Source organism: Myxocyprinus asiaticus, chromosome 41 (assembly GCF_019703515.2).
Source record: "Myxocyprinus asiaticus isolate MX2 ecotype Aquarium Trade chromosome 41, UBuf_Myxa_2, whole genome shotgun sequence".
Classification (NCBI taxonomy): domain Eukaryota; kingdom Metazoa; phylum Chordata; class Actinopteri; order Cypriniformes; family Catostomidae; genus Myxocyprinus; species Myxocyprinus asiaticus.
This window is the reverse complement of record NC_059384.1, coordinates 19,532,250-19,553,186: the sequence shown is the minus strand read 5'-3', so window position 1 is coordinate 19,553,186 and position 20,937 is coordinate 19,532,250. Positions and strand designations below refer to the sequence as shown.

General features: G+C 44.8%; 1 protein-coding gene across 2 annotated transcripts in view; it reads left to right on the top strand.

The window, feature by feature from the left end:
* Positions 1–14,114, top strand: part of LOC127432102 (semaphorin-5A-like) — a 205,820-nt gene extending 191,706 nt beyond the window's left edge. Inside the window, exons 21-23 of one of the 2 annotated variants that reach the window (XR_007895695.1) lie at positions 6,702–6,913; positions 10,628–10,804; positions 12,673–12,804. Coding sequence is in view for 1 of the 2 variants with exons in the window: in XM_051682907.1 (XP_051538867.1) it covers positions 6,702–6,913; positions 12,673–12,792 (332 nt within the window). In the remaining variant the exon portion in view is untranslated. Of the gene's footprint in view, positions 1–6,701; positions 6,914–10,627; positions 10,805–12,672 lie in introns of both variants that reach the window. The other variant, XM_051682907.1, reaches the window with a different exon arrangement.
* The last annotated feature ends 6,823 nt before the right edge of the window (positions 14,115–20,937 follow it).

The following is a 20,937-nucleotide window of genomic DNA, read 5'->3' as shown; positions in this document are numbered from 1 at the left end:
CCATCAGGAACAAGTCGACAGCCCAACTATAGGGAAAGGCTAGCCCAGCCGAGGCCTCTTTTCCCTCTTTTTTCTCCCCAAAAAGAGTGGAATTTGTTAACTGACTGGGAGCCATAAGTGTCTGCCTCGGGGGGTGTCCCTCCCAAGGGGAAGACACCGCGGAGACCACACCCCGCCCAAAAAGGGGTATTTTGAGTGGAATACGTCACATGACCTTACTGAGTCTTGTCGGAAGTATGTCATGTGGAGTGGTCCCATGGTCCTACCCAAAGGGGGAGGAGTTTCTACAAAGCATGGCGACTGGGGGCAGAGGGGCCTCTGCCCAAGGAAGATGCAGTTTGCCATCAGGGAAACAATTTTGCAGAAGATATCACATGGGGTCGCCTTCGGGGAACCAGCATATGTGGAGCACCTACCTCAGTACAGGGGCTCATTAGCGCATGTACTGGGCCGTTCAGTGAGTTTCTCCGCAAACTCAGCTGCCAGAGGGCTAAGGAAGAAAGTCATCCAGGGGTAACAGTCTGTGAACACGACTGGGAGTCAAGAGCGCACATCTTCACCTCAAGGGAGGGGAAAGGCGCTATGCGCAAGCGGTACACCCGGCCAGTTGTCCCGGAACTTACCTGCTCATGCCTGCCAATACACGGGACGAGTCTGGCTCAACCCAGAGATTGCAGAACCTCGCAAAGGTGTTGGGTGTTGCCCAGCCCACTGCTCTGCAGATGTCTGCCAAAGAGGCGCCACTGGCCAGGGCCCAGGAGGCCGCCACACTGGTGGAGTGGGCTCGTAACGCCACAGGGTGTGGCACGTCCTGAGCCTGATATGCCATTGTGATGGCGTCGATGACCCAGTGGGCAATCCTCTGTGTGGAGACAGCGCTTCCTTTCTGCTGTCCACCAAAGTAAACAAAGAGCTGCTCAGAGCTTCTAAGGCTCTGCGTGCGATCCAAATATATGTGTTAAGCTCGCACCGGACACAGCAACGCCAAGCATGGGTCTGCCTCCTCCTGGGGCAGCGCTTGCAGGTTCACCACCTGATCCCTAAAAGGAGTCGTGAGAACTCAGGATCATGTGAGAGTAACCCGGACCGAACTCCAGGCACGATTCGCTGACAGAGAACGCCTGCAGGTCCCCTAACCTTTTGATGGAAGTGAGCGCAGTCAGGAGGGCAGTCTTCAAAGAGAGTGCCGTAAGCTCAGCTGACACCAAGGGCTCAAAGGGAGCTCCCTGTGGACCCCGAAGGACTATGGAGAGGTCCCATGAGGGGACAAGGCGCGGTCTGGAGGGATTCAACCTCCTAGCGCCTCTCAGGAACCTGGTGATCAAGTCGTGCTTCACCAAATACTTACCATCTACTGCATTGTGATATGCCAAAATAGCGGCTACATACACCTTCAGGGTGGAGGGGGACAGCCACCCCTCCAGCCTTTCCTGCAGGAAGGAAAGCACTGATCTGACTGCGAATCTCTGGGGGTCTTCACGTCGGGAAGAACACCACTTAGCAAACAGACACCACTTCAAGGCATACAGATGCCTTGTAGAGGGAGCCCTAGACTGAGTGATCGTGTCTACCACCGTGGGTGGTAGGCCACTTAGGTCTTCCACGTCCCGTCCAGGGGCCAGACATGGAGATTCCAGAGGTCTGGTCGTGGGTGCCAGATGGTGCCCCATCCCTGAGAAAGAAGGTCCTTTATCAGGGGAATTCGCCGGGGGGGCTGTCACGAGGAGCGTGAGATCCAAGAACCACGTCTGGGTGGGCCAGTAGGGTGCTACTAGGATGACCTGCTCCTCATACTCCCTGACCTTGCACAGGGTCTGTGCAAGTAGGCTCACTGAGGGAAACGCATATTTGCGTAGTCCAGGAGGCCAGCTGTGTGCCAGCGCATCTATACTGAGGGGTGCCTCAGTCAGGGCGTACCAGAGCGGGCAGTGGGAGGATTCCTGGGAAGCAAACAGGTCTACCTGTGCTCGACCGAATCGACTCTAAATCAGCTTGACCACCTGAGGTTGGAGTCTCCACTCTCCCCTGAGGGTAACCTGACGTGACAGCGTGTCCACTGCGGTGTTGAGGTCGCCCGGGATGTGAGTGACTCGTAGCGACTTGAGGTGCTGCTGACTCCAGAGGAGGAGATGGCGGGCGAGTTGTGACATGCAATGGGAGCGTAGACCACCTTGGTGGTTGATGTACGCTACCGATGCTGTGTTGTCCGGACCAGCACGTGCTTGCCCTGGATCAACGGCCGAAACCTCTGCAGGATGAGCATTACTGCCAACAATTCTAGGCAGTTGATGTGCCAACGCAGCCGCAGGCCAGTCCAGGAGCCGGCGGTTGTGTGCCCATTGCATACGGCACCCCAGCCTGTCTTTGAGGTGTCTGTTATAACCACGACACACCTGGAGACCTGCTCTAGGGGAACCCCTGCCCGTAGAAATGCAAGGTCGGTCCACGGGCTGAAGAGGCGGCGACAGATGGGCGTGATGGCCACGCGATGTGTCCCGTGGCACCATGCCCATCTCAGGACTCGAGTCTGAAGCCAGTGCTGAAGCGGTCTCATATGCATCAACCCCGTGGCTGCCGCTGAGGATGCCATATGCCTCAGGAGCCTCTGAAAAAGTTTCAGTGGAACCGCTGCTCTCCATATGAATGCCTTCAGACAGTTCAGCACCCACTGTGCGCACTCGTTCATAAGGCACACTGTCATCAAGACTGAGTCCAACTCCGGACCAAGAAAAGAGATGCTCTGAACCAGGGAGAGCTTGCTCTTTTCCCAGTTGACCCGAAGCCCCAGTCGGCTGAGGTGCTGGAGCACGAGGTCCCTGTGTGTGCACAGCAACTCTCGAGAGTGAGCTAGGAATAGCCAGTTGTCAAGATAATTGAGGATATGGACACCCACTTCCCTTAGCGGGGCAAAGGCAGCCTCTGCGACCTTCGTGAAGACATGAGGGGACAGGGACAGGCTGAAGGGGAGGACCTTGTACTGGTATGCCTGGCCTTTGAAGGCAAACCGCAGGAAGGGTCTGTGTAAGACCGAGATGTGAAAGTACGCGTCCTTCAGGTCTACCGCCGCAAACCAATCTTGATGCCAGATGCTCGCTTGAATTGAGTCAGATTCTTGAACGGGAGTCTGTGCAAAGCCCGGTTCAGTACTCGCAGGTCCAAGATTGGTCACAACCCACCGCCTTTCTTCGGTACAATGAAGTAAGGGCTGTAGAACCCTTTCTTCATCTCGGCTGGAGGGACAGGCTCTATCGGGCCCATGCACAGAAGGGTAGCAATCTCCGCATGCAAGATAGCGGAGTTCTCGCCCTTCACCAAGGTGAAGCGGATACCACTGAATCTGGGCGGGCACTGGCAAACTGAATCGCGTAGCCAAGTCGGACAGTCCGGATCAGCCACAGCGACGGGTTGGAAAGCGCGAGCCACGCGTCCAAACTCCGGGCAAGGGGGACCAAGGGAATGATCACGTCAGATGTTCCGGCGGGTGGGGCCTTGCGGCGGGGCGGAACTTGAGGTGCCATGTCGAGGGGGTTCGAGCCCCATGGCCATGCTGAGTCCAGGGACATCAAAGCACTTACCTGGCTCCTGCTGACCACCATAAGATTGGCCGAGGAGGGGGGAGGAGGAGTCTCGTCCCCGTAGTCCACCGGACCCAATCCCGTGTGGGTGTGTTTGTGCCACAGCTGGGCGCAAAGGGGCGGGGGGACCGCCGCTGGGGCGCCATACCTGCAAAGATGGGATGGTGGACGGTGATCGTGACGACAGCCGTGCACACCGAACATGTGACCCAGGGAACAAGAAAACCACTCTTTTGTTGAATTTTTGTGTACCGCAGTCTCCTTGACATGCAGCGAAATTAAATGAAAACTAAACAAAAGATTCTCCTCCCGGCCCTCCACCGGGGGATGGAGTGGTCTGCTCACCAGCTCCGGAGAAGTGGGTCTCCTTGCCCCTGGGTCACCCATCTCAGGGGCGCTTCGAAGCCTTCCTCGGGTTCTTGGCTGTCGGCCGTGTGACGGATGGCGTCTGCTTCCTGCGCTGTGCTCCACGCCGGGGCCGGAGCCGGTGTTGTAGTTGCAGGAGGACGCCCTTGGCGACGAGCAGATGGGGTGCGGGGTCAGGATGTGCTGTATGGCCTCCGTCTGCTGCTTCACCACCGAGAACTGCTGGGCAAAGTCCTCGAAGGTGTCGCCGAATAGGCCAACCTGGGAGATGGGGGCATTGAGGAACCGTGCCTTGTCAGCCTCGCGTTTCTCAACCAAGTTGAGCCAAAGGTGGCGCTCCTGGACTACCAGGGTGGACATCGCCTTCCCGAGAGACCACACCATGACCTTCGTCATCCGGAGAGCGAGGTCGGTCGCCAAGCGCAGTTCCTGCATCAATCCCGGGTCAGAACTACCCTCGTGCAGTTCTTTTAGCGCCTTGGCTTGGTGTACTTGCAGGAGAGCCATGGTGTGCAGGGTGGAGGCGGCTTGTCCAGCGGCATCGTTGGCTCTAGCCATCAGGGACTACGTAAACCTACAGGCCCTGGACATGAGTTTCGGGCGCCCACGCCAGGTGGTGGCGCTCTGCGGACACAGGTGCATCGCGAGCACCTTATCCACCTGGGGGATAATCGAATACCCCCTGGCTGCTCTGCCATGGAGGGTAGCGAGAGCGGGGAAGCTGAAAATCCAGGATCGGGCAGTAAAAGGTGCCTCCCACGATCTTGTCAGCTCCTCATGCACTTCTGGAAAGAAAGGAATGGGGGCAGGGTATGGCCGTGGGCGGCGCTCCGAGCCCAGGAACCAATCGTCGAGCTGCGAAAGCATGTCCTTCATTTCCACGTCGGCCTGGGACTGGGCGACCACTCCCGAAGGAGGAAGCCCAGTCGAAGCCTCTGCATCCGATTGGACAAGCCCAGTCTCCGATGCTGCGCTCAATAACTCGTCCTCTTCCCGGGCTTCGAATGAGATGTTGAACTCTCCCTGAGACGAGCCGGCGATCTCGTCCAGGCATCTGACCGGAACAAGCGAGCGTGCTGGGGAATGGGAGATCCATGGGGGGATACCCGGCGGAGGTGGTCCCATTGAGGTCCCCAAATCGCCCCCAGTGCTAACCGGCATTGCCTCATACTCATAGGTAGAAGGACCGAGGCGGGGAGCCGCTGGGGTGACTTGCTTTCTTACGAATGCAAGCCGCGACCACAACGTTGCCATGGTCATGTTCTCACAGTGAGGACAAGACCCATCCACGAACGATGTCTCCATGTGGGCAGCGCCCAGACACAAAAGACAGCTATCATGGCCGTCAGAAGCGGAGAGATATCGACCGCAGCCTGGAATAACACACAGACAGAAAGGCATCTTTAAAAAGACGTTCCGTGTGTGCCGCTCTTTTAGAAAGAAAATATACTCTTTTTTTTAATATATATACTCTTTTAGTTGTTTCTGCCGAAGCGCCCAGGGGCGTTCTCTGCAAACCACAGATGCAGAGGGGGAGAAGCCACTAAAATGCACCGTAAAATCCAGCAGAGAGAGGTGAATGAACTTGGCGGATGAATTCAGCTCACTAAATAGAACCGCTCAGCTCCGAAGAGAAAATCTGAATGAGTGGTTGCATACCAGCTCCTTTTATACCCGTATGTCCAGGGGAGTGGCATGCAAATTCCACTCGCCAATTCTCATTGGCCTTTTTAAAAAAAAGCAGAGGTGTTTGGGGCTCCCAAGAGTGACCCCTAGTGTCACTACATCGACACAACGTCGAGTGAGTGACAGATAGGGAACTCAGAGTATTTAGATACAATCAGCTATTCCAATTACAAATCGGATAACCTACCTGGGGATTGATATACAATCTTCTCTAAAAGATATTGTATATATAAACTATGAGAAAATCTTTCAAAAGCTAAAAAAAAAGACATTGATAGATGGAGGACACTTCCTATTTCGCTACAATCCAGAGTTTCGACTGTGAAAATGAATATATTACCCGGGTAAATTTTCTTAGTGCCATGATCCCTTTGCCACCCGTCTCAAAATGGTGGGAAAGACTTGACTCTTTAATCCGCACCTTCCTTTGGAATGGAAAACAACCCAAGTTAACGCGCTAAAATGGAGGGAGGTCTCTCCCTTCCAATTTTGAGTTATATCACAAAGCACTTCAACTACGTACAGCCAAGACATGGTTTGAGTCTTTGGTTTCCACACCTTGTAAAGAAACAGAAGAAGCAATTGACAGACTAATTAGACATGAGGATATACTTTTTTCTGGACTTTCTTTAAAGCATTGCAAACAATCTTTTGGCCCTGTTGTGACATACACCATCAGCACTTTCAGAGCAGTGGAGAAACTATTAGGTTACGACAAGAAATGGCACCTACAGACTCCTTTATGGTACAACAGGAATATTAAACGTGGTTCTGAACCATCAGAACAGTGGTCAAAGTGGGGAATAAGGACTCTTATTAAAAAATGCTTTTTTCGTGAACCATAAAACAAAAAGCATTTGGAATGGTTTGCCATTGTGTCTGAAAAGCATTTCCATTTTTAGCTATTGCCTATGCAGACTCGCAGGGCAATTCTGACCTAATTGAAAATAGTGTTTAATTGGCTCAGGTAATGGATAATTGATGTCCACTGGCATTGAGATCAATGCTGAGATCCACAGCCATAGTCCTTGCATAAGATCATTTAGCCATTAGCTGTTGTCCTTCTGTTGCCAGACTTCAATGTGTTCCACCTGATCGCCGTGGGCTTGAGCAGCTCCATACTGGGATGTCTGGTGACCTTACTTGTGTACACTTACTGTCAGAGATACCAGCAGCAATCCCATGATGCCACAGTTATCCACCCTATCTCTGCTGCCCCACTCAACACCAGCATCACCAACCACATCAACAAACTGGACAAGTACGACTCTGTTGAAGCTATTAAGGTCGGTATTATCCACTCTTGCTATCACTGAAATGTTGGTTACGATAGATAACAGTTGAATCCAGTATGTGGTCAGTGTGTGTATGTGTGTGTGTGTGAGTGTAACTCTGTCTTGGTAAATGCCATTGTGTCTAAGTCAGTTCATACATTCATACACTGCTTTCTCATAAGTTTTTATTAAGTTTGTATACTCAAGTGTTTTTGCGAGATTGTCTCAAATATAATGAGAAACAACTTTGCAGCTCATGCCAGTAATGTTAGGCTTTGTTCACTCTTACATAAATGATTTTTTTATTCAAATCAGATCTTTAAGACTAACTGTCCACACTGTAATTTTGCAAGTGATGAAATCTGTTCCACTTGTTCAGACAGTGTAGACCACATCTGGAAAAAATTGCACTTTGTGTGATGATACACACATCACATCCCAAATAATGAAACAATTACTTGGAAATTCGATTTACTGTTAGTGAAAAGCATGTTACATCCCAAACGACCAAAAAAACTACTTGGAAATTCAATCTACTGTAACTGAAACACATGTTACATCCTGAATGACCAAAAATCTACTTGGAAATTCGATCTACTGTAACTGAAACACACGTCATGTCCCAAAAGACAAAAAAACTACTTGGAAATTCAATCTACTGTAACTGAAAATCATGTTACATCCCGAATGACTAAAAAAACTACTTGGAAATTTGATCTGCTGTAACTGAAACACGTCACATTCCAAATAACGTAAAAATTACTTGGGAATTTGATCCACTGTAACTGAAACACGTCATGTCCCAAAAGACGAAAAAACAACTTGGAAATTGTATCTACTGTAACTGAAACACATGGTACATCCCGAACTGATCTACTGTAACTGAAACACAAGTCACGTCCCAAAAGATGAAATCCGATCTACTGATCTACTGTAACTGAAACAGATCACGTTCCGAATAACGTAAAAATGACTTGGAAATTCTATCCACTGTAACTGAAACACATGTCACGTCCCGAAAGACGAAAAAACAACTTGGAAATTTGATCTACTGTAACTGAAACACATGGTACATCCCGAATGACCAAAGATCTACTTGGAAATTCGATCTACTTTAACTGAAACACGTCATGTCCTAAATAACGTAAAAATTACTTGGGAATTTGATCCACTGTAACTGAAACACGTCATGTCCCAAAAGACGAAAAAACAACTTGGAAATTGTATCTACTGTAACTGAAACACATGGTACATCCCGAACTGATCTACTGTAACTGAAACACAAGTCACGTCCCAAAAGATGAAATCCGATCTACTGATCTACTGTAACTGAAACAGATCACGTTCCGAATAACGTAAAAATGACTTGGAAATTCTATCCACTGTAACTGAAACACATGTCACGTCCCGAAAGACGAAAAAACAACTTGGAAATTTGATCTACTGTAACTGAAACACATGGTACATCCCGAATGACCAAAGATCTACTTGGAAATTCGATCTACTTTAACTGAAACACGTCATGTCCTAAATAACGGAAAAATTACTTGGAAATTCAATCCACTGTAACTGAAACACGTCACGTCCCGAATAACGAAAAAATTACTTGGAAATTCGATCAACTGTAACTGAAACACGTCACATCTCGAAAGACGAAAAAATTACTTGGAAATTCGATTTACTGTAATTGAAACAAATGTCACATCCCGAATTACGAAAAAACGACTTGGAAATTTGATCTACTGTACTGAAACGCAATCCAAAAAATCTGATTTTAATCAAATTTCAAGACACATAAGGGTATGGTTTGGATCAGGATTGTAAACATCAGATTTTATTGGGTTTTTTGCCATCCAGACTACAATAAACTAAATGGAACTGAGTCGGATACACCAAAAAATATCAGATTTTAGTTGCCTGTCTGAACAAAACCATAATATAGGAATACTTATACAAAAAAAAAAAAAAAAAAAAAGGAATCTTCTCTTGAATTCAGTGCTTAATATGTGCTTTATTATACAGTGCTTTAAAGTTACGTAATGTATTCAGAAATTTGGACACATGGATCATTTTATCATAAGCACAGCGAAAATGAAACACCCTCATTTTTCAAATTTAGTTGAGGAACAGATAAGGGTTCATTAGACTTGAATGTTTGAGACTCATGACTAATTACAGAATGTGCTCTCCAGTTATTGCTTGTTCAGGCACTTTTGTGAAGTTGCATATTTCATCAGCAGGATGTATTGCACTAGAATCATATTACTTATCCAACATCCCAAGCTCAGAGGAGTAATATAGCAAATGACTGTGTTTTACTGTCCTTATGCTGTATAAGTTCACTAGCTCAGATTCATCTTGCCTGGCTCTGTGCCGATGACTAGAATGAATGCAAATTGATGAAGGCTACAGAATATGTGAAAATATTGTCATGCACAACAATTTACCTAATTCCCGTGTTATTTTTTCCCATCTCTTTTTTTTTTTTTTTTTGAATGCTCAGTTTGTGACTGTAAGTATGGAGGATATTATAAAGCCTGATGTCATGAAATTACTGACTGTGGAAGCATTTTTGTAAAATAACATTATGTGGTTCATTATACATACCAAAGCAGTTCCGAGGTAAAATGTCCACTTTGTGGCGCTAACAGATGAGGTTTTGAAAGTTAATTTTGTATCGAGTTTTAAATCAACAAAACCTACTTCACTACCCTAAACCTTAAACCTAACTGATAGATAAAAAGCAAATGTAAACTGAAAGACACAATTTCTGATGTAACCTTTTAATGTTTTAGTGCTTCTATGAATTTTTTGGCTCATGTGGCGACTTGCGTGATCTGCGGTACTTGTACCTCGGTCCTTCACATTGCAAATGCAACATTCTATCAGTTAATAACGTTCTATACGCTTTTAAATATAGTTGGTTTTGTAATGCAAACGTTAAAATATATTGCCTTACAAGTCATGCACTATAGTAAAAGTTTTGATGTCACAAGATTATGTGAGGAACAGAGCAAAAATGTGTATGAACTGATAATCTGCCATGTTTCTTGTGATTTGTGTGAATGAATTAAAGTCATTGTTGTCGTAGCCCCTCTAGTGTTCATTTCACCAGGAAACTGCCGCGACACATACAACAAGCCACGTAAAAATCATATTGCACAAATGTAGGTACAGGTTAATATTATTTTATACAGGATCTGTAAAGTCAACATGAAATCATGTGACCCTATTTACTTTGTTTAAACACATTACTGGTCTTATTATGCATGATTCATCAGTGCACGTTATTCCAAAACCAAATTTTTTTGTCTTCAACATGTGATAACTTTCCAAATCACCTAGTTACAATAATAATAGCAAAAAACAATAGATTTGAAAAAGAGCCATTGCAACTGGGATATGTTAAGATGCTCTTGAAGGTGAACTTCACCTTCAGCTTCCAAGTCCAGGTCAAAAAGCCTTCTTAAAAGTGGATGCCAGTGGTTTTGACTACAAACTCTGGTATGGAACACCCACTTTTCACAATCCAATCAATTGTTGATGGATAAATATGTCCCCATTATAAAAGTAAAATGGTTTGTGAATGCTATTTCATGTTGACTTTAATGCTAGCTACACAAATCGACCAGACCTTAAAAGACAGTGCAGGCCTTCTTTCCACACTGATGTAGAAAACCATCTCTTGATGCCATGAGGATGATTTTGCTCCATTCCTTTTTACAGCCTGACGTTTCCATACTCTTGCCTTTGGATGAGCACCACATTTGCCAGCCTTTGTCTTCTAACACTGGTGTAGCACGAGGCCTGGAGATTTTCTACTAACTCTTGACCGGCATAACCAACCTCTCCTCTGAATCTCAGACCTCTCTCGAATTCCCTCTCCTCCCCCATGACACACGTGTACGTGGCAGGTGTGCTCGTCCACACATTCTGTCTGCATACTGTATTTCACCAACATTCCCCATCATCCAACAGAGCAGATAATCAGGCTTGTGAGAAGGCAGTGTAATTTTGGTAAATTTTGGTGTTGTGTTTTGTAATGGTCGTGTCTGCTACCATTTTGTTGCATGAAATTTTTTCGTGTGCAACACTTTGAAAATCTCATTAATCTTTTGTTCTGAGTAATTTTTTTTTTTGCCTGTTTGTTGTTGCCACCCCACTGAGCTCGCATTTGTTTTGCAGCATTGGAACATTTTATTTAATTATTCTTCGTAATTATGCAGGAGACGGTTTCAAGGTTTAAAAAAGACTGAATACACATCTTATCACAGTCATCAGATTAACTTTTTATATTTATAAAGCTTGTCCACTTTGTAATTTTTTATTTTTTTTTGATTATCCAATCAAAACATCTGTTTTTGAAAATTGGCCTCCTCAGATTTAAAAAAAGCTTTGTTTAGTTAGCCATTTCCATCTCTCTTGATGCTGATCCTAAATTGTATATTGTGTAGATGACTGCATTATATTCTATTTATATTCTTAAAGTCAGCCATCAAGTCAAGCAGATCAACCTTTTGTTAAAACCACTTCATGGTTTGGCCATCATTCAGTTTCAAAGCAAGACTTTTGTTTCATTTTTAAAGTTAGGGATGTCCCGATACCGATACTGGTATCGGAATCTGGTCCGATACCACGCTCATTTACTTGTACTCGAGCTGGTAAAAAGCTTCCAATACCATTTGACATCTGAATGTCATTAAGTAAACATTCACTGCACAAATTAAATTATGTTTTGTCCTAGTGAGACTATTAAACCGCAAAGGCTGCAATTTAATGTGATAAATATATAGTTTGCATGTGCTGTCAGCTTCAAATGTGAGTGCTGGTACTTGTGTGGAGCCAGTGTTGTGCAGACAGGAAGACACAAAGTGCTCATACCTTTAGAGCTCCTTGGTTCATACACAGAAAACACAATCATCAGCATCACACGCTCTGTTTTTAGCAGATGACAGTGAGCAGAGTGCTAATTAATTTTGTAGCACGAGGCAAATACAGATTACATATTTATTTAATTAAATAGCAGCCTTTTGCGGTTTAATAATCACATTGGGTCACGTAGCAACCGGCTTTTTTGGAAGTGAGAAGCTACCGTCAAAACACTTACAGAAACGGAAAGTATTTCAAGCTTCCACCAAAATAAAAGCTCAGTTTAAATGGAAAAAAGTACAACAGAAATATATCACTACTGTATAGTTATGTACTATTCACTGTAATACTACTACTAATAATAATAAATATTAATAAATAATAGTAACTGTATAATATTTAAGCAAAATCTGATATCTGTGATGCTCTGTTCTGCAGCACTTTTTTTACAAAAATAACTCCAATAATGTAATTTGGATTGTGCTGTGAGGTTCTGTATAAAAACACTTCATTTGATAAAAAGATACAATATTATAAAAATAAAAAAAATTATTGTTCTATTTTCATTTGATTAAAGTTTTGATGAATACCTTCATGTAAACACCATTTTGATGATAAAATTGAAATAAATATGGAATTCAAAAAACAAAACAAAAAACAGGTATCGGCATCTGTATCAGCGGTTAATGAAAAGGAAGTAACTTGTTCTCAAAAAAATGGTATCGGGACATGCCTATTTAAAATTATTTATGATTATAGTTATTTATGTTTTCTTGTTTGCCTGGATCCACAACCCCAAGACATGAAGTCTGAAAATATGGCTTTTTTTCATCAATGCAAAAGAATTTTCAGTTTATCTTGTTATCTTTGTTACTGAAAACACCTTTTGCACTCATCCACAGGCTTTCAACAAGAACAACTTGATCCTGGAGGAAAGAAATAAATATTTCAACCCTCAGCTAGCAGGAAAAACATATACAAATGCCTACTTCACCGATGTCAACAACTACGATGACTTTTAAAAATGGATCTCTGTTTCCAGTCATCTTCACCTTGAAGAATATTTCCATATCAGCTTCAGCTCCTAGTGATTTTTATCGCTTTTTTGTTTGTGGTTTGTCCTGATAAATAAAAAACATTTTATGTGGGACCATTTTACCATCCAGTACCAATAAAGCTGTATAGAACCATTTTTCAAAGTTAACAAAGACATCATCCATTGTGTGGACATCACTAAATTGACTTGAACTTGTCCATGGTGGACAAATAAAGCAGGCTTCATAAAGAGGCAATTTGATTCAGCTATAAACTCTGTGAAAGACCTGCCACTAAAGAGATGGCACATGGACACTTTGCATGATTTTCATCTAATGTTTTCTTTTATTGTTGCTTCATTTATTTGCATGGTTGATCACATTCCAGTGTTTTTGTGGACGGGGCCTACGTCCTATATGGGTGGAGCCTTCCTGGACTGCTTTGTCTCCTGTGCCGAATCCGAAGCCCCCGTGCCTCACTGAGTACCTTCTGTGGTCCCCCAGTGCATTTGCTTGCCCTGAAAGGGGATTTGCCACAACTCACACAATATGTAGATACTGTACCAAGGTCTCTTTAAAAAAAAAAAAAAAAAAAGTTTATGTATATCTAAATATGGAGCCCTTGTTAGTAAAGCTCTTAGCAGTGGTTGAAATCTCTGTGTTTTTGTTGTACAATACACTTTTCATTAAGCATATGTCTGTGTAGCTTTTATAGATGAGACTATTCTTAAAAGTGTTAGTTTGTTTCAGAGTAACCCTATTCAGTCACCAAAAAATTAATTCTCATATTAACATTTGTCTTTATGTGATGTAAGGTCTGCAAAAAAGACAGTATGTGAAATGCAAATAGACCTTTTTATGTATTCCATTGATAATTTGAATATTATTAGCATATTTATGTTTGTTTAGTTGTTTAGTTGGTCAACGAGTTCACAAGGATGCAAGTATTATCAAGAAAAACAAGAATTGCTTTTCTCGTTTTGAAACATTTTAAAGAATTTACTAAACTTAACCACCTATTCGTTATGGATAGGTGTGTACAGTGCTTGGAATACCATTTTTTATTTCTACTAATTCCTTTTGTACTTGTAAAACTTTTGTTTGCTTGTTTTAATGTGCATAAATTAAATTTGCTTCATATAGCTCACTGTGTTCGATCTGTAAAGTGTTAGTCACAGCATTACTTTAAGACCATATGCAGCGCTCAAGTCATATCACAAGGAGCATATTCATGAGTTGAGAATGGCACCACGAATGGTACCATAAAATCGCAATTAACAATGAAAAACACTTTTGGATTTGGGGCTTGTTAATTAAAGAATTATGGCAGAAGCAAATTGGTATTGATCATAAGTTTAACTGTATAAATTGTATGTATAATTTAGTTTGTGTGCATTTTGTGTACTGTGTTCTGAACTCTTAAGTAGGAACTTCCTACGTCAGCTTGAACACAGCAATAGTGGATGGACGTGGCTGCCTTTCCAGAGAAGAGTTTCTCTCTGTCACCTTCTCCAACCTGTAGGCCATCAGTGTGAGAGGGTAATTAAATGTCATAGATTAATCTACTCCTGCGGGGCTTGCATGTGAAACACTAGAGGTGCTGTAATCACAGGTTCCCGGGTGGTTTCAGTGGTCTGAGAATCAATCACAGTTCACTCTGACTCATGATCACAGTTGTTTAGATTACTAGCCTGGTCCTGCATGCTCCCAGGGTGTTTAAATAACCATAGGTGCCATTCATTTGTTAAAGTGGCATGCCTGATCTGGCTCATTTAAGGCTTTTTCAGTCCTTTTCTAGTCTGTAAACACCCTCTACAGTGACTAATGTGGCACATGGTTCTATCTGAACAAAAGATCACCTCCTATTGACAAATTTGGTGTAGAGCCTCTTGGTTCAACAAACACCCACCCACACTCACATACACATATGCTATAGGCTATAACAATCACAAGTTAAACTCTCTTGGTGCTTTAAGATGTTTGAACATAATTTGTTACCTGACACATTCTTCAGGCTGGCTGAATTTTTCCTGCTGTATATGAACATGTGTTGACTTGATGATCTAGTGTTGATTACCTTATGAGACCTCACAGTTTCACTTTAAAGGTGAACATTTTCTTAATGTTAAAGTAGCTTCTCCTACCCCTGTATAAAATGCAGAGACAACTGTAAGTAAGCCATTTGTAGGTTGTTTCTCACAAACTTCAATCCAGTATCAAAAAATTACTCTTCTTGTGGCAGGACTATATGTTTGGTCGACCAATGGCAGCAAAATGGGGAGAGTTTTCAGAAAACCTGTTAGAAAACAGACATTATGTTGGCTTAAAAAGCTTCTGTACTTAAAGCTGACTATGGTTTTTCCAAAATCCCTACACAAAGACCAAAATTTCTTACTGAAACTCCTCTGAGAGCTTTTAAGCTGTACATTCACCAATCTGGGCACAGACCTACAGACTGTTCTGGAATAGTGTGCTATAGTTCCCTATCGATTCAGTTCACAAGACATTGCTGAACGCTTTGGTGAATTCCTTTCCTAAGACCTAGTTGAAGCCTTTGTATCATAACGGCAATCTTATGATTGGTAATGGTGTTTGAGCCCCGTCCTTTTAGGCACACATTTGCCTTATATAAATGGGCATTCACACACCATATCTTCAGAATTTTATTCCTTCAAGACCAACAAAATCTTGTCTTTACTATGCACCTGGATCAGCCCTCTCTTCACTGTCAACGGACACCCATCATCGGACGGGATTCCCTGCAGACGCATCAGGATGTTCTTCGCCTGACTCTCAGCACCTGCAGTGAGGATCACCCGCCCCCTCTAGTGTTCTGGCGAAAAAGTCTCTCCGCCTCGCAGCCGGATCGGGTTCTTCGCTCAGCGAGACATCTACCTGCATCCGGCAGGAGCTGTATCCTTTCATATATATATATATAGTAATATTCCATCCAAGTGACGTAAAAAACTGTGTAAACTTCTAAAAGCTGAAATAAATCATTCTCTCTACTATTATCCTGACATTTCACATTCATAAATAAAGAAGTGATCCTAACTGACCTCAGACAGGCAGTGTTTTCTACGATTAAATTTCAGGACTTGTGAAAAACTGAGTTTAAATGTATTTGGCTAAGGTGTATGTAAACTTCTGACTTCAACTGTGTGTCCCGGGCCATTTGAACTGCGGAGTAGACATGCTGTTGCGCCAGGGGCCCATGGCAAGGGAATGGAGGCTTCATCCTCAAATGGTTATGAGGATATGGGAACTGTTCAGCAAAGCAGAAGTCGACCTATTTGCCTCTGTAGAAACAGCCCACTGCCCTCTTTGGTACTCCATGTCCAAAAGCCGCTGGGAGTGGATGCCTTGCCCCATAAGTGGCCAATGACATGCAAATATGCGTTTCCTCCGATACGTTTCCTCCACGCTGTCATCAGCAAAGTCAGAGAGGACAAGGAAACGGTTCTGTTGGTAGTGCCGAAATGGCCCAACCAACAATGGTTTCTGGAAATGATGGAGATATTAGGCAGCCCTCCATGGGAAATACAGCTGAGGAGAGATCTGCTCTCTCAAACGCAGGGCATGATTTGGCATCCCCAGCTGGAGCTGTGGAACCTAAACGTATGGCCCCTGAAAGGAGTGCAACAAACGAGCCAGAATTGGCTCAGTCTGTAATAAACACCACTTTGCGGGCTAGAGCGCCATCTACGAAATGCCTCTATGCACTGAAATGGTGTGTGTTTGCGGATCGGTGCTCTTTACGCAGCAAAGACCCAGTGAATTGCCCCATAATGGAGATCCTTACATTCCTTCAAAAGCGGTTGGACGCAGGTCTTACTCCATCAATGCTTACTGTTTATGTAGCGACCATCTTGGCATTTCATGCCCCAGAGGCTGGCTGACACGATCTAATCATAAAGTTCCTTAGTGGAGCGAGGCCCTTGAATCCCCCTCGCCCTGCTACGGTTCCAGCATGGGGACTTGAATCTGGTGCTGAAAGCACTCACGAGCCCCCCGTTCGAACCTTTGGAATCCGTTGAGTTACATGTGCTCTCTGTAAAGATGGCACTGCTCTTGGCTCTGGCCTCAGTCAAATGGGTTGGTGATATACAGGTGCTGTCAGTTGACAGTTCATGTTTGGAATTTAGTCCCGGGCTTTCAAAAACCACCATCAAACCCAAAGAAGGCTATGAGCCTAAGGTGCTTTCCACACCCTTTAGGGCTCAGATAGTGCACCTACAAGCTTTCTCTTCTCCACCATCTAATTTGGATGAGGAGCATTTAGCGCATTTATTATGCCCCGTGCAGGCATTCCACAGGCATGTGGAGTGCACTCGCCAGTTTATACTCTCAGATCAGCTCTTTGATTGTTATGGAGGATGCACAAAAGGCATGTCCATCTCCAAACAAAGGCTATCTCACTGGATCGTTGATCGCCCTTGCTTATGAATCAAAGGGTGTGAGATGCCCTATTGGCGTGAAAGCACATTCAGCTAGAGGCATGGCCTCTTTACTGGCACAGACAAATGGTATACCCCTACAGGATATATGCTTTGCAGCAGGATGGTCTTCGCAAAACACGTTCGCAAGGTTTTATAACCTAGACATGGCGTCCATCCCTTCACGAGTCCTCTCTGTCTAGAGAACATCTTGGTTACTGATGTAACCTCTGTTCCCTGATGGAGGGAACGAGACGTTGTGTCGATGTAGTGACACTAGGGGTTCGATCTTGAGAGCCCCAATCACCTTTGCTTAAAATAGAAAAGGCCAATGAGAATTGGCGAGTGGAATTTGCATGCCACTCTCTGCCCCGGACATACAGGTATAAAAGATGATGGCGTGCACCACTCATTCAGATTTATGCTGAGGAGCCGATAGAGAGTCCCGGCCATGTCAGCTGCTGGTTCAGAGCCACGGCAGGAGGGACACAATGTCTTGTTCCTCCATCAGGAAACAGAGGTTACATCAGTAACCAAGACATTCCCTGTCTGTCACTCACTCGAAGTTGTGTCGATGTAGTGACACTAGGGGTTCCTATAGGAAACGCCGCAGGCACTGAACCGTGTCACGAGGTATGGAAGAGTGGACACGGGCAAGCTGCTGCGTGCCTCGCAGCGAGCGCTCAACCACGTTGTGACCTTCCAGCGAGTTAGGTAAGGCGTCTCCCTAGTCCCGTTAAGGGGGGAGGAGGCACTTACCCAAGGAGGCTACCGGAGGAGCCTTACCTGATTGCTTTTAAGCAATTTCCCGCCAAGCACTTTCTAGAATAACGCTGGGAAGTGCTCTTCCCTCTCCAGGAGGGGGAGCACTACGGAGACCACATCCTACTGGAGGGAGGTTAACATGTGGAGAATATCTCACATGGATTTACCAATGGGGAAGTTCACATATGGAAAGATACCACCAGAGGACCCTATCTACAGAGAGGGTACACAGCAACAGTGGCCGAGGCAGAGAAAGCTCTGGCGAAGGGAAACACAGGGTTCACCTAAGGGGAAAATTGAACAGTGGAAACTCATCATATGGGATTACCAAGGGGGAATCACCACACATGGAGCACTGAGCCCGAGCACACAGGCTCACCTGAAAAGGGGCATACCACGAGTACTGGGCCTGGTGCCGTTACTCCTCCGCCGAGTTCGTCACCAAACAGTGCTTAAGAATTAAAGAGGCGTCCGGGGTTCACCGGATACGGGGAACTGTTGTGGACAAAAAGGCCACATTATCACCTTTTGAAAAAGGGGAAAGGCGCAATGCAAGCGATACACCTAACCGGCCACCCGGTCTACCTGCTGTTACCGCGTAACACTTGGGTCAAAACCGGGTCTATGCATGGGTGGTAAAACCTCGCAAACCGCCTGTATCGCTCCACAGCTCTTCCAGATAGAACAAGCATGCTGGGGGATGGGAGGTCCGCGGGGCTGAGCCGGCGGAAATGCTCCCATGTCCACATCCAGACTGCCCGCGGTGCTTGCCGATCCGGCCGGCTGAGCATCAGCCCAGGGCGGACCAGGTTGGGGAGCAGCCGCGGTGGCTTTTTGCTTCATAAAGAAGGAAGTGAGCCATGACCGCAAAGTTCTGATGGGCATGTTCTCACAATGAGAACATGTCCCTTCCACGAAAGCTGCCTCGACATGCTGGGGCCACAAGCACTTGAGGCAGACTTCATGGCTGTCCGAGGGGAGAGATAACGGCCACATCCAGTAGCGCAAACGCGGAAGGACATCTTTAAAATGATGCCAAGAGTTTGCACGAGCTCTTTTAGAAGGAAATATACTCTTTTGAATATACTCTTTTAGCACCCGCCGAAGCGCCTAGGGGAAACACAACACCCGACCATGCGAGGGTGTCCATTGATATGCGCCGTAAAAATCCAGCAGCGTAAGCAAAAGGTGAGAGGAGGAACACAAGCATGCATTTGGCTCCAAAGAAAAAGTCTGAGTGAGTGGTGCACGCCATCTCCTTTTATACCCGTATGTCAAGGGCGGAGAATGGCATGCAAATTCCACTCGCCAGTTCTCATTGGCCTTTTCTATTTTAAGCAAAGGTGATTGGGGCGCTCAAGATCGAACCCTTAGTGTCACTACATCAACACAACGTTGAGTGAGTGACTGACAGGAAACTTACTATTCCAAGACCCGGCGGGTGAGCCCGAGCCCCTTATCACAGAAGGGCTACCTGTTATATTTTAATACAGTCGCCTATGTAGGCCGCTACCCAATTTACTCCCACTAGAAGTCACAAGCACTTCCAATAAAAATAATAAAACCTCCCTCCCTACCTCTGGCATGAAGGGGTTAAATTATACTGTGTGTATTATATGACCCATACACATCCTCAGACTAAGATTAATTTCCCGTCTGGTGTAAGGCTGGCACCAGAATGTCTACAACCAAAAGGCGCCATTTCCGGTAAAAGTCAAAGAACTCTGCGAGAATCAACATCATAGAACTCTCTCACAAAAGCTGAAATCTACACCTGAATATCACCACAGTGTGATAAATTGCAAATCACCTTGCTGCCCCCCCCCTTCTCTCTCCCCCTTCTCACCTTCATCAGCTCTAGACCAACACAAAAGACACAAGATTTATATGTAAAAATATAACAAATACCATGAAAACAAAGAATGCAACTGTATGTGTTTGATATCATTTAAGAGGTCTCTGTGCAACTGGTATAGTGGTCTCTTTCCCATGTTGATAAAACCAGTGGTAACAAAGTTATAAGGTCTTTACCAAATACTGCATAATTCTGGAGGTGTCTCCCCCTCCTTGACCTACAATTGAAATTATCTCCTGTATGTTAACAAGGTTAAACCACAGGAAGTCAAGAACCCATTCACCCCAAATCCTCATTGTTCAAAGGATAATACCATTTGGTACACAATGTTTATTCTGTCTAGATATTTAAGGAAAGTTGGCATGAAGCTCTGGGAATCTGTATGCAGATCTCCCATGCTGTACCGCTGCATGTAGTTTTGTCAGGTATGTTTCTTTGACTTGTCTTTTATTTTTAGTAATGCTTGTTTATTCTGATCATGTGAAATTTCTGTCTGATGTTTAGCATTTTACACGTTTTTCATAATTTGCCCAGTGAAATGGGTTACCTGATCAGACTCGATTTGGACGGGCACACCCCAAAGCAGGATGATTTGGTTGGCCATCACCCGTGCCACAGTGTTTGCAGTGTTATTGCGGGTGGTAATTGCTTCCACCCACTTTGAGAATTTATCAATGATCACTAAGCAATAACGATATCCCCCTTTGGCACTGGGGAGTGGACCAATGAAATCCAACTGTAAGGATTCTTCAAGGCCTGTAAGGTTGTTCGGTTGGCAGTGTCATTACAAATATACATGGCCATGCTTGGCCATTATAATATAATGCATATTATAATGTGATTATAATACAATTACATTATATTAAAAATAGTATAAATTAAAATAATTTTATTACTGGTCTCTGGAGGTTTTCTAGAATGAGACATTTGTCATCTCGCTGCTCTTTTGAGAATACATGCCTTTTGATTTGGCCCTGTATCAGATGCAGGATCATGTGCATTGTATGCACAGGTCAGGCTGAAAGCCTTTGGACATGCTGCTGTAAACACCCAGTGACTGCAGGCACATATTTACAT